This window comes from Leptinotarsa decemlineata, unplaced genomic scaffold, assembly GCF_025532065.1.
Source record: "Leptinotarsa decemlineata unplaced genomic scaffold, Ldec_3_MD MMD2_P_RNA_scaffold_14, whole genome shotgun sequence".
In the NCBI taxonomy this organism is placed as follows: domain Eukaryota; kingdom Metazoa; phylum Arthropoda; class Insecta; order Coleoptera; family Chrysomelidae; genus Leptinotarsa; species Leptinotarsa decemlineata.
In genome coordinates, this window is record NW_027412528.1 from 12,727,488 (window position 1) to 12,741,014 (window position 13,527).

General features: G+C 34.8%; 2 protein-coding genes across 2 annotated transcripts in view; one reads left to right on the top strand and one right to left on the bottom strand.

The window, feature by feature from the left end:
• LOC111513207 (mannosyl-oligosaccharide alpha-1,2-mannosidase IA) overlaps nt 1–13,527 on the top strand; it is a 302,260-nt gene that overhangs the window by 124,828 nt on the left and 163,905 nt on the right. The gene's annotated exons all lie outside the window — the stretch shown is intronic.
• The window catches only part of LOC111511045 (catalase), a 45,241-nt gene that overhangs the window by 8,686 nt on the left and 23,028 nt on the right, over nt 1–13,527 (bottom strand). Inside the window, exons 3-4 of the mRNA XM_074179472.1 lie at nt 13,143–13,275; nt 10,594–10,923 (exon numbers count right to left, since the gene is read on the bottom strand). Of these exons, the coding sequence (XP_074035573.1) occupies nt 10,594–10,923; nt 13,143–13,275 (463 nt within the window). The remainder of the gene's footprint in view (nt 1–10,593; nt 10,924–13,142; nt 13,276–13,527) is intronic.

Genomic DNA, 13,527 nt, shown 5'->3' on the forward strand with positions numbered 1-13,527 from the left:
AACCAACACCATTCTCTTTACAATTCAGGAAACTGATTGTAGTGTATTGGTTAGGTCTGAGATTAAAAGTATTGAACAGGTAAACTATAAAAAATTTTTAGGAGTTTTTATTGATTCCCAACTCAATTGGAATCATGATGTTGATTTCATACTGAAGAAATTAGCGACACACTGTTTCGTTATATGGAATCTGCGTAATTGTGTGTCTATTAAAATTCTTAAAAGTTACTATTATGCATATGTTTACTCTGCCCTTAATTACTGTATTATTTGTTTTGGCAACTGCAATAGAATCAGTGACTTATAAATTTTCCAGAAAAAGATTATTATAGTCTATTTCAAAAGAGTGTAGAGTAATAAAATCTCATTAAGTATTCAAAAGCGCTACAGGGTGATCCGTCAATAAATTCTGTCACTTCCCTAGTCCGCATTGCAAAATTATGTCGTTTCATAAAGAGCAGGTAGGTATCACCCTGTTTTAAGGGATTTGTCCATTGTTATCGACGGATAAATACTGAGCCAGAGGCGCGCTAGTGGGATAATTGCCAAAAGAATATGCATTCATAAAAATTATATTAAAGGAAATAAAAATTTAATACAGCAGAACAGTGTTATTAAAAAAATATAAAATGTAACAATAAAATATATATGAACCGAAATCGGGAAATACTCACAAACACACACGAACGAACTTTACATATTGAAACACTTGTGGGGACTTTAAATCAATTTATTCACAAAAACGACAAGAACTTTACTGGATACGTTATTACAATTTGACACTTGAACAATACTAAAACTGTGAACTTCCCTTAACGTTTAACAACACTCTATTTATACCCTAATTGAATGTTCTAGAGATTACTAGGTACAATTTTCGAGAACCTTCCGAGAAAATAATTATTCAGACTACCCTTAATTCTAAACCCTAACCTAAGCAAAAATGTCACTGTCACTGATACACTGGTCTCTGTCCAGATTGCTTATCCCGCTACAGTATATTTACAATTCAATTAAATTATTCTACATCAGTATAGTCTTCATCCGAAGAACTGTCATCATCCCCTGATGTTATAATTATAGGGTCAACCACCTGATCGACCAAGTTGTCCAGTTCCCACATTTTATCTTCCTCTTTTAAAACATGCTGGATTGCTTTTTGCCAGTTTTCTGATGTGATTTCCATAATGGCTTGATCAAACAATACCTTGACATCTTTCATTTTAAATGTGGTATTGTGCCTTGCAACATATCCTTTAACTTGTGCCCATATAAGTTCTATAGGATTCAATTCGCAATGATATGGCGGTAGGCGCAGCACAGTTACTTTATACTTTTCTGCTACATCTTCTACGGCATATTTCATGAAGCGAGATTTATGTTGTTTTACTATGGCTAGTAGTTCCTTCTTTACTGAATTCGTCTCAAACTGAATACCTTTATTTGACAGCCAGTTAATAATTTCTTGCTTTCTCCAAGCTGAAGTTGGTACCTTCTCTAAGCGCCTTGAATGGTAGCTTGCATTATCCATAACCACGACCGAATCAGCTGAAAGAAATTTTAACATTTCCCCGAAGTAGTCTTCGAAGACATCCGAATTCATGTCCTCATGATAATCTCCCGTCCGGCACGACTCAAAGCTTAACAAACCTTCTTTTAAAAATCCGTCTTCGCTTCCAATGTGAGCAATTATAAGCCTCTTCCCTTTTCCCGAAGGCACTTTAATACCCGTCGAAAGCTTCTATGAAAGCTTCTATGAAAGCTTGGCGAGAACTTGTTATATTTTTATCTTGCCACATTTTTTTGACTATATAACCTTCGTTTATCCACGTCTCATCAAGATAAAAAATTTTCTTTTGCTCTCTGCGGTACTGCTTTATAGTTGTCAAATATTTTCGTCTCCAGCAAACATCACTTTCCAGTAATAGTGCCTTTCGATTGTGCTTTTCCCAGGCAAAATTCATACTTTTTAAAGTTTTCCATAAAAGTTTTCTGGATATCAAAGGAATATCGTTATCTTGGCTTATCTCGATAAATATTTTTTCAAGAGTGGGTATTTCCTTTTTAAAATAAAACGAATGAACTTTTCTTCGAATGTCACATTTGGTGTCTTCATCTAAGATTTTTATTGGTCTTCCTGATTTTCTCTTGCATGGACTTACCTGGCCTGATATCTTTCTTTCTCGCAATAATTTAAAAATCGTGGACTGTCCAATTCCAGTCATTCGGGCACATCGCTCAACACTTTCTTGCACAGACAAACTAGGGTGATCGTGTTTTATGCAATCATATACATTTAAAATTATAACTTTTTCGCAAACAGATAGCGGAGAATTTTTTACACTTCTTTTCTTTGGAGTAAATGTCCCCATTTTATAACTTTTTCACTATTTCTATATCACAATATCACTGTACGTTTAATTGGTGTAGTAACAATTACTATTATAACTCGAATGTTTAAGACACCATTACAATATATTTAAACCCTTTTTCTTAATTACCTGGGTTTAATAGGTATTGCATGATTGGTGGGCAGGGTCAAAAAGGGATTATTATAATGACATGGCACCTCGGAACTAAGTGTTAACCCTTTTTTGAGAAATCATGCTCAAGTATATGAACCCAAATTGCATATTAAATAAGTTTACAAGAACCACTAAAATTAATCTTAATCTTTTTTTAAGAAATTTTACTTACCTAAATACATGTAGGTACTTAGTTTTAGACCAAATTACTTCCCAAAAATGGCCTTTTATTATTATCTATGTCTGTAATTTTTAATTTACTTTAATTATTAAGTTTAATAATCCTAAGATTTGCCTACGCCCATGGACGACAACGAAATTCAGGCAAATTTTATGACACTTCATGATTTATTACTCTACACTCTTTTGAAATAGACTATAGAACAATTTGTTTTAAAAAACCACTCGATTCCTGTAAACCACTTTTTGCAAAGTTGAATATATTAACTGTTACTTGCATGTATATTATTAATTGCGTAATCTACGTTAAATCTAATTGCTCCAAGTTTCAAAACAGAGATGATACATGTCTTCTTTCGGGCTTCACCCTGAGAAAAAACTATAACATTTTAATTCCTAGTCATAAGTTAGCCAAGGTCACTACTGGACCTCATATCATGTCAATAAAACTGTACAACAAGCTCCCAATATCCATTAAAAACATAACTAGTGTAAAGCTCTTTAAATAAAAAGTTCGGAAACTATTATGTGAAAAGGTATTTCATTCGCTTAATGAATTTTTTCAGTCTGATTTGGAATTTTAAATTTTAATTTGTGTATCCCTTTTATGGTCTAAATGTTATATAGTATATCTTATAATTATGTTGTTTTATGATTGTGACCTCATTGTAATTGTACTGAGTAATGTGACTTTTTCCATGCCTTCCCTAGGTCTACGGAAATAAAGATTTTTTGATTTTGATTTTCATCATCGGATAAGTCTGAACCTGAACAAAATATGCTCAATAGGTATATTCAAAACAAAAAATCTAATTTTGGGAAACTCTTTCATTGAAATCACTAGCTACTCCTGACTTAATAAACTTAGAAATGATATTACTTTGCTGCCAAACAATCCTACCAGTATTAACAAATATTGTCAATTCTTGTTTACTGGAAGGTATTTTTCCTGATGTCTGGAAAGTGTCACGGATAATTGCATTGCCTAAGAAAAGTGATGTATTGAGTTACAATGACCTCCGCCCGGTTAGTATACTACCATGTCTGTCGAAGGTAATTGAAAAAATTTTGAACTTTCCGATAAAACATCATCTTGAAAAATATACTATATTGCCTTCTGAAAAATCAGGGTTTAGACCGGGACGCAGCTGTGCTACAGCCTTACTCAACATTGTTGATGATATTATTAGAGAGACAGATGCAGGAAAAACAACTGTTCTTATTCTCTTAGATTATTCAAAAGCATTTGATACGATCAACCACGATATTTCACTCTCTATTTTACACTTTATGGGTTTTTCAGACACTGGAGACAGCTGTGGGTCAGTCATCAAGAGAAAAGGTCACTTGTGGGGCTCCACAAGGGTCTTTACTTGGCCCCGTACTATTTAGTATATACACAAGTAGTTTCATTTCAAACATTACAACTTGTTAAGTCCACTTTTACGCTGATGTTACACAGCTGTATCACTTATTTGCTCCAGAAGATTGGTTTGATGCTCAAAAACTTATATCTGAAGATATAAACCGATTAGTAGAAGTATCACATGCGCATAAGTTGAAAATCAACGCACTCAAGTCTGAAGTAATGACATTTGGAAAAAACAAATATCACATTGAAACCATTATGACAATTAAAATTCAAAATGAAGAGTTACTATTTACAAGTGATGCAAGGAATTTAGGTTTACACTTAAATACAGAACTTCGATCTTCAAAGGGCTTATTGTTCATTCAAAATTATTTACCCTCATAGACATGTTTTTTTACAATCACTTAAAAAACGTTAAGTGATACACTTGTCCTGAGTCACTTTAACTTTTGTGATGTTCTGTATGGACCATGCTTAGATCATAACGATATTAATCGTATAGAAAAAATTCAGAAATCATGTCTCAGATTGGATATTGAATCATATTCGCAAATATGATCCAATATCTCACAAGTCAAGATCCGCATTTTCAATAAAATGAAATATAGGACAGATATTCATAACCTTAATTTACGTCATAGGGGTCATATCTCTTGGGCAAGATTGAATAACCCAATGTTTACACAGATGATATTTATTTATACTTCAACATTTTTAAAATGAGGATAAAAATTATTTCCATGCGAACAATTATACTTATTATATTATACTTTCAAGCGGGGGCTGAACTAGAACTTTTTCAAATTGTTTTCAACTCCATTTTGCATTCCTGTTCTTATTATTTTTTATATGTATATATGTATGATGTATGTGTATATATTACTTTTTTTTTGTTTTGCCATCCTTTCTGAAATATTTTTATGTTTATATTGAATCATGTAATTGAATGCAAATAATTTTTTTTTCACCGTTGTATGCGCTGGTCAGGCCGTATCCCCCGAAACCCCGATACATTCGGGAAGGCTCGCCAGCATTATCAACCAATGACCACTCCCCACACCGTGGGGTAAGTGATCATTAGGTCCGAGAATCATGTGCCCTGAGCAAGCGCAGTGAGCCAAGAATGACTGCCTTCTGCATCTGTGCGGCTAAGATTTCCGCCTCAGTGCGGCAAGCCGGTATGATTTTAAGATTCGAGAGTAGAGAGGACATCATTCCACCAAGGGCTCCAATCACAACACAACAAAGTTTTTGTTTCGGGGTTGAAATTAGATGATTTTAATGTATTTCCACGTGTTAAAACCGAAAGTGACCATAAAAATTATATATTAGCTCTTGTTTTCAAGATATAGTATCATTATATTATATATATGTATATTGAGTTTTCAACAAATGAAATATTTCATCACCAACAGTTGGTACACATGTTTGTTTACATAACACCCCTCTCATCAGCTGTTCTTGAGTAGTAAACATAACCTATGTGAGTTTGTCAATTGTACGCACGTGGTTGCTATTGAAATTATCGTGTGAAATTGATTTTTGAATTAATTTAAGTGCTGATCTGAAATGCCTCGAAAGTGTGTGAATTCTGTCGATAGCTTTTGCTATATATGTGGTGAAATAACATTTAAGGCTCAGAAACGTAAAATGACACCTATCGTTAAGACAGCCTATGAACATTATTTTGGTGTGAAAGTTGGGGACCAAGATAAATCATGGGCTCCTCATATATGTTGTAATTCTTGTTCCGTCATATTGCGAGAGTGGCTGAAAAATAAAAACCGGGCAATGGCTTTTGCAGTACCTATGGTTTGGCGTGAGCCTACCAATCATACAGACGACTGTTATTTCTGCTTAACTCCTCCCATTAAGCAAGGTTTATCTATGAAAAAAAAGAGGAACGGTTAAATACCCTAATCTCCCATCTGCTCTTCGGCCTGTACCACACTCAGACAATTTGCCAGTCCCTTCTCCACCCCAAAACTATGAAATTATAGAGAAAGGTGATGAAGACTGTTTAGAAGGAGCAACCCATCCTTCTACATCCTATGACCCTGATTTTGAAGTAAGCGATAGGTCTAGTGATCCGCACAGAATTAGTCAGGCAGAGTTGAGTGACCTTATAAGAGATCTTCGCTTGTCTAAGGAAAAGGCTGACCTGTTAGGGTCAAGACTACAACAGTGGAATCTTCTAAAACATGATGTGAAAATATCTCAGTACAGACAGCGTCAAAAAGATTTGCTTCCTTTTTTTGAGAAAAAAGAAAACCTCGTAGTTTGTTCTGATGTTAATGGTTTGATGGACTGCTTGAATTTGGATCACACTCCATCTGAATGGAGACTAAGCTTAAAAGCTGTACTTCTGCATAATGGAAATCAGCTACCCTCTATTCCTATAGGTCATGCAGTTCACATGAAGGAAACGTATATAAATATGAAAACACTTCTCCAATCAATCAAATATGAACAACAAAAGTGGCACATCTGTGGTGATCTGAAAGTCATTGCTATACTCCTAGGAATGCAATTAGGGTTCACCAAGTACTGTTGTTTTTTGTGTCTGTGGGACAGTCGGGATAGAAAATCTCACTATAAAAAAATGAACTGGCCTACACGAGACCTAAACCCTAATGAGAAAAATGTAGTTTACGAGCCTCTTGTAGATCCTAAGGATGTTCTCTTTCCCCCATTACATATTAAGTTGGGACTAATGAAAAACTTTGTGAAGGCCATGGACCAGGAAGGACAAGCTTTTAAGTACTTGAGAGCAAAGTTTCCCAGGTTGAGTGATGCTAAAGTCAAGGAAGGCATCTTTATTGGGCCTCAAATCCGTGAAATCGTAAATGATCCTGCTTTTGACATGATTTTAACAGGAAATGAAAAAAGAGCCTGGGAAGCCTTTAAGGGGGTTGTACATGGGTTTTTAGGTAACAAAAGAGATGATAACTTCACAGCATTGGTTAAAGAGCTTCTTCAAGCTTACCACCAACTTGGATGCAACATGTCCTTAAAAATTAATTTTCTTCACTCTCATCTTAATTTCTTCCCACAAAACTGTGGAGCTGTGAGTGACGAACATGGAGAAAGATTCCATCAAGACATTGCCTTAATGGAACAGAGATATCAGGGCCGTTGGAATGAAGCAATGCTTGCAGACTACTGCTGGTCTGTGTGTAGGGATGCTCCAGAAGTGTTTTATAAAAGACAAGCTAAACGACAGCGATCTTACAATGAATCGGATGGACTTAATTGAAATTTGGTGGTACAAACTTCTTTTATTTGTCAAAACACTAAGAATAATGTTTTTTTTATTAATTTTGTACTTAAAATATTCTAAAAGAAACACAACAATATTGTTTTATGTACTTTCACTTTTCACGTATAGTATAACTACTCTTTAAGATTAAGTACTGTGTATCTCAAAAACCAGAGCTAATAAAAATTTTTCATTGTTATTTTCGTTTTTATCACCCCAAAATTAGTAGAAATTGACTAATTTAGTGTAGGAAACATTCAAAAAATATTTTTTTGTTGTGTTGTGAATCAGAACAACAATTCGACAGAGTGATCTGGATAGAGTCTGTGGAGTTCGAAGAGAAAATCTCGATATTTTATCGGTTTTTCCTCCTTTCTTCTGACGATATTCATCTCGCCAGGAGCTGAAAATTCCACGACAAATATCGTTTTGCTCTGGTGGTCAAGAAGGACTACATCAGGCTTATCAGCTTGTATGAGCCTGATGGTGGGGAACGAATAGTTCCAATAAATTCGTTCCCCACAGCGGATTCAATATCCTCCGGAGCGTAGGGCAACACCGGTATCTCGTCAATACCGTAAGAGTGCCGTATATGATAATATAGCACTCTTAGGACCGCGTTATGTCGATGGATATAGGCCGAGACCGCATATGCTGGACATGCTGATAGCAAGTGGATTAAGGTCTCGGGCGCCTCGCGGCAGGCCCTGCACCTGTGTCAGGAACCTCTATACCCATCACGCGACTGCGGTAGACTAAGCTGTTGAAGACACCATCCTGGCAGGCTATGATGAACCCCTGCAAACTCAAGGTAAATGAAATCAAATGATTAGGAATAAACTGCTTGCCAATCCCAACGGTTGGTAGTTAATGCTGTTGATCAAAACATTACAAAATCCACAATTCCATCGCTAACACAAGCTGATGGTTCAATGGCAACACTACTCGCTGAAAATGGAATACTTTGTATCGTAGAAACAACATCTTTTTTTTCTTCAACAAGTGACGTAGCTACTGCCAACATACATTCCTTCACTATCTCAGATATGATCATAAAGTAGACTAATTGTCAATTTACAGACGAATTAACCGTGTTTATACAATTGAGATATATTTTCAATTTTCAAAAAAAACGTAATGATTTTGACCAACGTTTTACCGTCTGCCATTGTTTCCTTGCACTATATAATTATTAAATAGACACACTGTCAATTGGCAGACGAATAGACCGTGTAATAGACGAGATTGGTAGACAATTTTTTCATGACACAAGTTTCAGTGTTACTCCATAAGAGATTTTCATCAATTTCAGTGGAGAACACTCTTAAAACGACACAACTTCTATTACTATTTTTTTTCAACAGTTGTTTTAGTGAAGTGAAAATAAATAATGATAAATGTACGAGATTTAGAAATACATAAACAATATTTTTATTCTAATATCGACATAAAAACTAAATAACTTCCATCATCATCATCATCATGATTTTCAGCAATATTTTCGTTTCCCAAATCCGCAACTTCCTCATCATTGAGCTGAGCAAGTTTAGTACGATCTATAACAAAAAATAGGGTAGCAATCTAATAATCAATTTTCGTGATACAGTTTAAAGGATGTGAAAAAAATGCAAAATTAGTTAAACGATATGTGAACATATTCATGCTACTGCATTAATTTAATTTCGATTAATTACGTAAGGTAGTGTTTTCGATATTTTCATGCTGGATTTTCATTTCATTGAGTTCTCATAATTTCTTGATTGCTGACGTACCTGCAGATTTTGATATAATTTTCTCGAATATTTTCAGGCGTATCAGGTTCTTCGAACCAGTTAAATGTATACTGTCCATTATCATTGTGACATCAGCCATAATTTAATGGGCCTAATGTAGATGGAATTTTCTTAAAATAATTGGTCGAAATGTTATATGCTTTTAATAGCAGATTACAGCCGGTTCTGGGCCTCCCCCCACCACTATGACGTATTAATTGCTTTTTTTGTTGTTATTTAGTAACATCAAGGCGATGTGACTGGGTCTGGTGCAGGAATCGTTGAGAATTTTTTTTCATATGAGATTTTTGGGTGTGTATGTGTGTGTGTGTGTGTGACATAGTGACGTAATTACAGAACCGGCTGTAATCTGCTACTGCTGTTCTTTAAATTTGTTGCTGTTACTCTCTGGCACATGTTGGTAGATTGGATGCGTCAAACGATGTAATTTGTTTTTCGAAAGACTCCATGTCATCTATCACTCCGTAATATCTTTCAAATATCCGAACTCTCACTTGAAAAAAATCGTTTAAAAATCTGTTTTTCGGTTTTCGGCAACCAAAGAAGCAAAAGCTTTTTCAAACTTTTTATTGCCCGTTAAAATCGACAAAAGTTATTTTTACCCTACCCCACTCTCGTCTAAAAACGGACGATTCTTCTGGTAATTGACAGTTTGTCTACTTAATAATTATATATTGCAAGGAAACAACAGCAGATGGCAAAACGTTGGTCCAAGTTATTACTTTTTTTATGCAAATTAAAAAATATTTTTCAGTTTTACAAACGATCTATTCGTCTGCCGATTGACAATTTGTCTACCTAATAATAATATATATTGCAAGGAAACAATAGCAGAGGGTAAAATGTGGGTAGAAGTTATTACTTTTTTAACAAATTAAAAATATTTTTCAGTTGTATAAACACGATCTATTCGTCTGTTATTAATTTTTCTCTTCATTTTCAATACCGAAGTTTATATTTTACCAAGTTTCATACGGTAAAAAAATGTTCAGAGGCACTGTAAAAAAATTGTTGATCAACTAATGCCTATAAATTATTAATACACCGGCAAAACATCTGCCTTGTGAAAATTCGTTCATTTCATGCTACTGTTAGTCTACGCTGTGCTTGGCAGACAGTAAAATTTTTTTTTGATTAAATCAAAAATGCATGCTTTATCCAGAACACAATGTAACCGTCTTCCAATTATTTTTTTGTGGGTTGCGTAACCTAGCATTTCGGTCGCGTGAATGGCAGACGGTAAAATGGTGATCCAAGAAGCTTTTTTTTTATTCAAACTGGAGTTGATGTTCAAGCATGTGTAACATGGAAAAAAATTCGTTCAACGCATAATACTGTTGTTTGTAGCTGTAAATATGTCCTCTGAAAAAGGCAGACGGTAAAAAACTGGCTCAAAATTTCTGTCACGGGCTCCCGGTCTAATTCATAAATATTCAATTGAACTAACTACTACACATTACTTACCTTGATCAGTTTTGTAAATGAATTTGACCCATGTCAATGTCCTGTTTTTTCCTATTAGGGAAAAGGTGTGTGACCCATACCCATGTTGGTGTCGGTGTCCGTCCGGTATACCTCTGTCGGAGAACAAAAACATAACTTGGTGGAGAGTTTCGGGTCTGAGACTGATGAAGTCCCAAAACATATCCCAATCACGGATATTGGTCACCGGGTTCCTTTTCTGAGTATGGACAAACATTGGGAAGAGTATCGGATCTCGTATGAAGAAAATTGGAGTATTGTTTCCGACCAGATCCCACACACCTTCTTCTGTGTAGAACTTGAGGGCGAAACCTGAAATAGTTCAAGAATAAGAAGCATGATTCAATCAAATCTTCGATTCTGGGAATTTTTATATTATGATTTACAGAAGTGGCGTGCTTTGTTGAGTGCATTTGACAAAAAACATACCATTTAATTAAAGTATGATTAAAAAACATTATAAATATAATAAAACAAAGCTGTATGATGGAATCGGCCGATACTTGATGAAAATCCATAACTAACGTATTCCAAAAACACTTTATTGTGAGATTTTCACTAAATTTAGTGAAAATCTCACAATAAAGTGTTTTTGGAATACGTTAAAACAAAGCTGGTTTTTCGGAACATGTAATCGACAAGATGGCACAGAAGTGAGATAAAATTATTCTGCGTCTGCTTCCTTATCATTGCGAACTTAATCCTATTGAACTCGTTTAGGCTCACGAAAAGGGTTTCGTTGTGTAAATTCGAAATGAAGGATATACATGAATTTTGAATCAGTTTCAATAGTGAATATTTGTGATACCAAAACCAAAGTAACGAGAAAATTCAATATTAAGAATAATTGGATTTATATATATGGCTCTGCTGCGAATATACGAGGTATCTGTCATTTGATTTTCTTTTAATTGAGCCTGCAGCTCAAGTATTTTTCCACATAATTTCAAAGAATTCGGAACCCATCATTTACTTCCTCCGCAATGCACAATGATTAGTCGCGATCCTTCATTCGCAGGCGTGTTAGGTGTACATATTCTCGAACCATTAGTCTACCCTTTCGTAACTGTGTTTCGAGTGTTATACCAAGATTCTTCCAAATAGAAAATTTACCGTTGTTCTTGTCTATATTTAGTTACTTGTTCTAAGTATGTGTTACACAATTCCACTATTATTATTATTTTAAATCCAAATCATAGTTTCTTTATCCAATTCTGAAGAGTTTTTTCACAGCAGCTCACGTTATGGCCGGATGTATTCAATTCTTTCCTTATGATTTCAATTGTAGGAATCTCATTGCTTTTGTAATAGTCGTGTATTGTTTTTTCTATCATTTTATTAGGTTTTGGTAATCTTGTATCACATCGTGTCTTGCGTTCATAAGGTCTGTTTTAGACTACTGCTTGTAATAGTTTGTTTCCCTCAAAACCAAACTTGGGATGTAGATTCTTATATACATTGAAACATACTCTCTGTGTTTCACTATAGGAATGCATCCGAATCTTATTCACTGGTATCTCTTTTCGCATTGTTCACCATCGCTATTGAAATCACTACACAGGAAAAAGTATGCATTGTTATCATGCTCGTTATTATTATCAGTACTTGTCCAAGGACGCCACATTTTAAGTAATCATAACTGCACCAATATTGAATTTCCACAGTCAAATCAGTTCCTAAACTGAACATTGACACGACGGCGATAACAATCCCCGCATTTCCCGATTTCTATGGTTTTTTGGCCTTTGAGAGTTCCGCCAACTTCAAGTGTGCACAATATCGTTTACTTCGACCTATGCCATATTTTAGCTTGAAGATACCCGACATGTTATCAATTTGTTGTTTTTTATGTGTATCTCTAAGGTGTTATATGTTATATTGATTTTCTGATTAGTGCCATCTATTGACTAGAAACTGAAGTATGGAGTTAGACCTCTATATAATGACAGATGAAGGTAGATTGATACTCTTTAAATGACTGGCGCCAATTTTCAAATTATTGGAGTTAGACCATTATTATTCTATTTGCCTCAAATATCGAATGGACTGTTCATATGTCAAGAAGTTCAAGGCAACCATTTAGAGCATCTTCTGAACTGACCTCAAGTTTATTACCTCATATTATGTAGTTAAATGTTATTATATTCAGGCGATTATTGAAAGTTCCGCCATTTTGTGGTAGTTGAAGTTATTGAAATTATATTCTAGACTTGGGAAGCATTTGTCGGGAGCTTTGAATAGATGTGTCACAGGACCCCTTTTCCATTTAATTTTTTTTCCCAGATGACGCCCAGTCGCCATCTTGAAAGTTTCATCTGTCAATTTCACTTCAAAATAAAGTATTCATGCATTAATTTCATTATCCAAAATTACAATCTTTTGTGTTGACTCCTTCAAAAAATAAAATTGGGGGACATTAAAGAAATGCACTGTTTATTCTCAAAACACAACTCATATTTTCATTCACATTCCTCCAATCATCAACTAGTTCTGAAAGTACAATTCATTTACCAAATATGTCACATGCTTACCTCTTGGATCTCTGACGGTATCTGCAGATCCTAGATTTCCCGCAACTTGGGAGAACCGTACAGCAATCGGTGTTTTTTTTCCGACTGATTCGAATACTGTCGATACGGTTAAATGAGATATGTCATGTGTCACCTGTAAAAAACATCTATTCATACATCTAAATTTCGAATAAAGTTAATTCTTTACATCATTTCAATCCAATTTTCAAAAGTGCTATTATTGAAAATACATGACATGAACATGAGCATATAAAACTTCTTATAAATTGCAACAGCTTCTTGGTAATCCAAAAGATAGACTGGAAAACACAGAAAGGTCGGCGATTTACGAAATCAGTTGTCAAGATTGCTACAGCAAATACATCGGCCAGAGCCGACGAGCGAT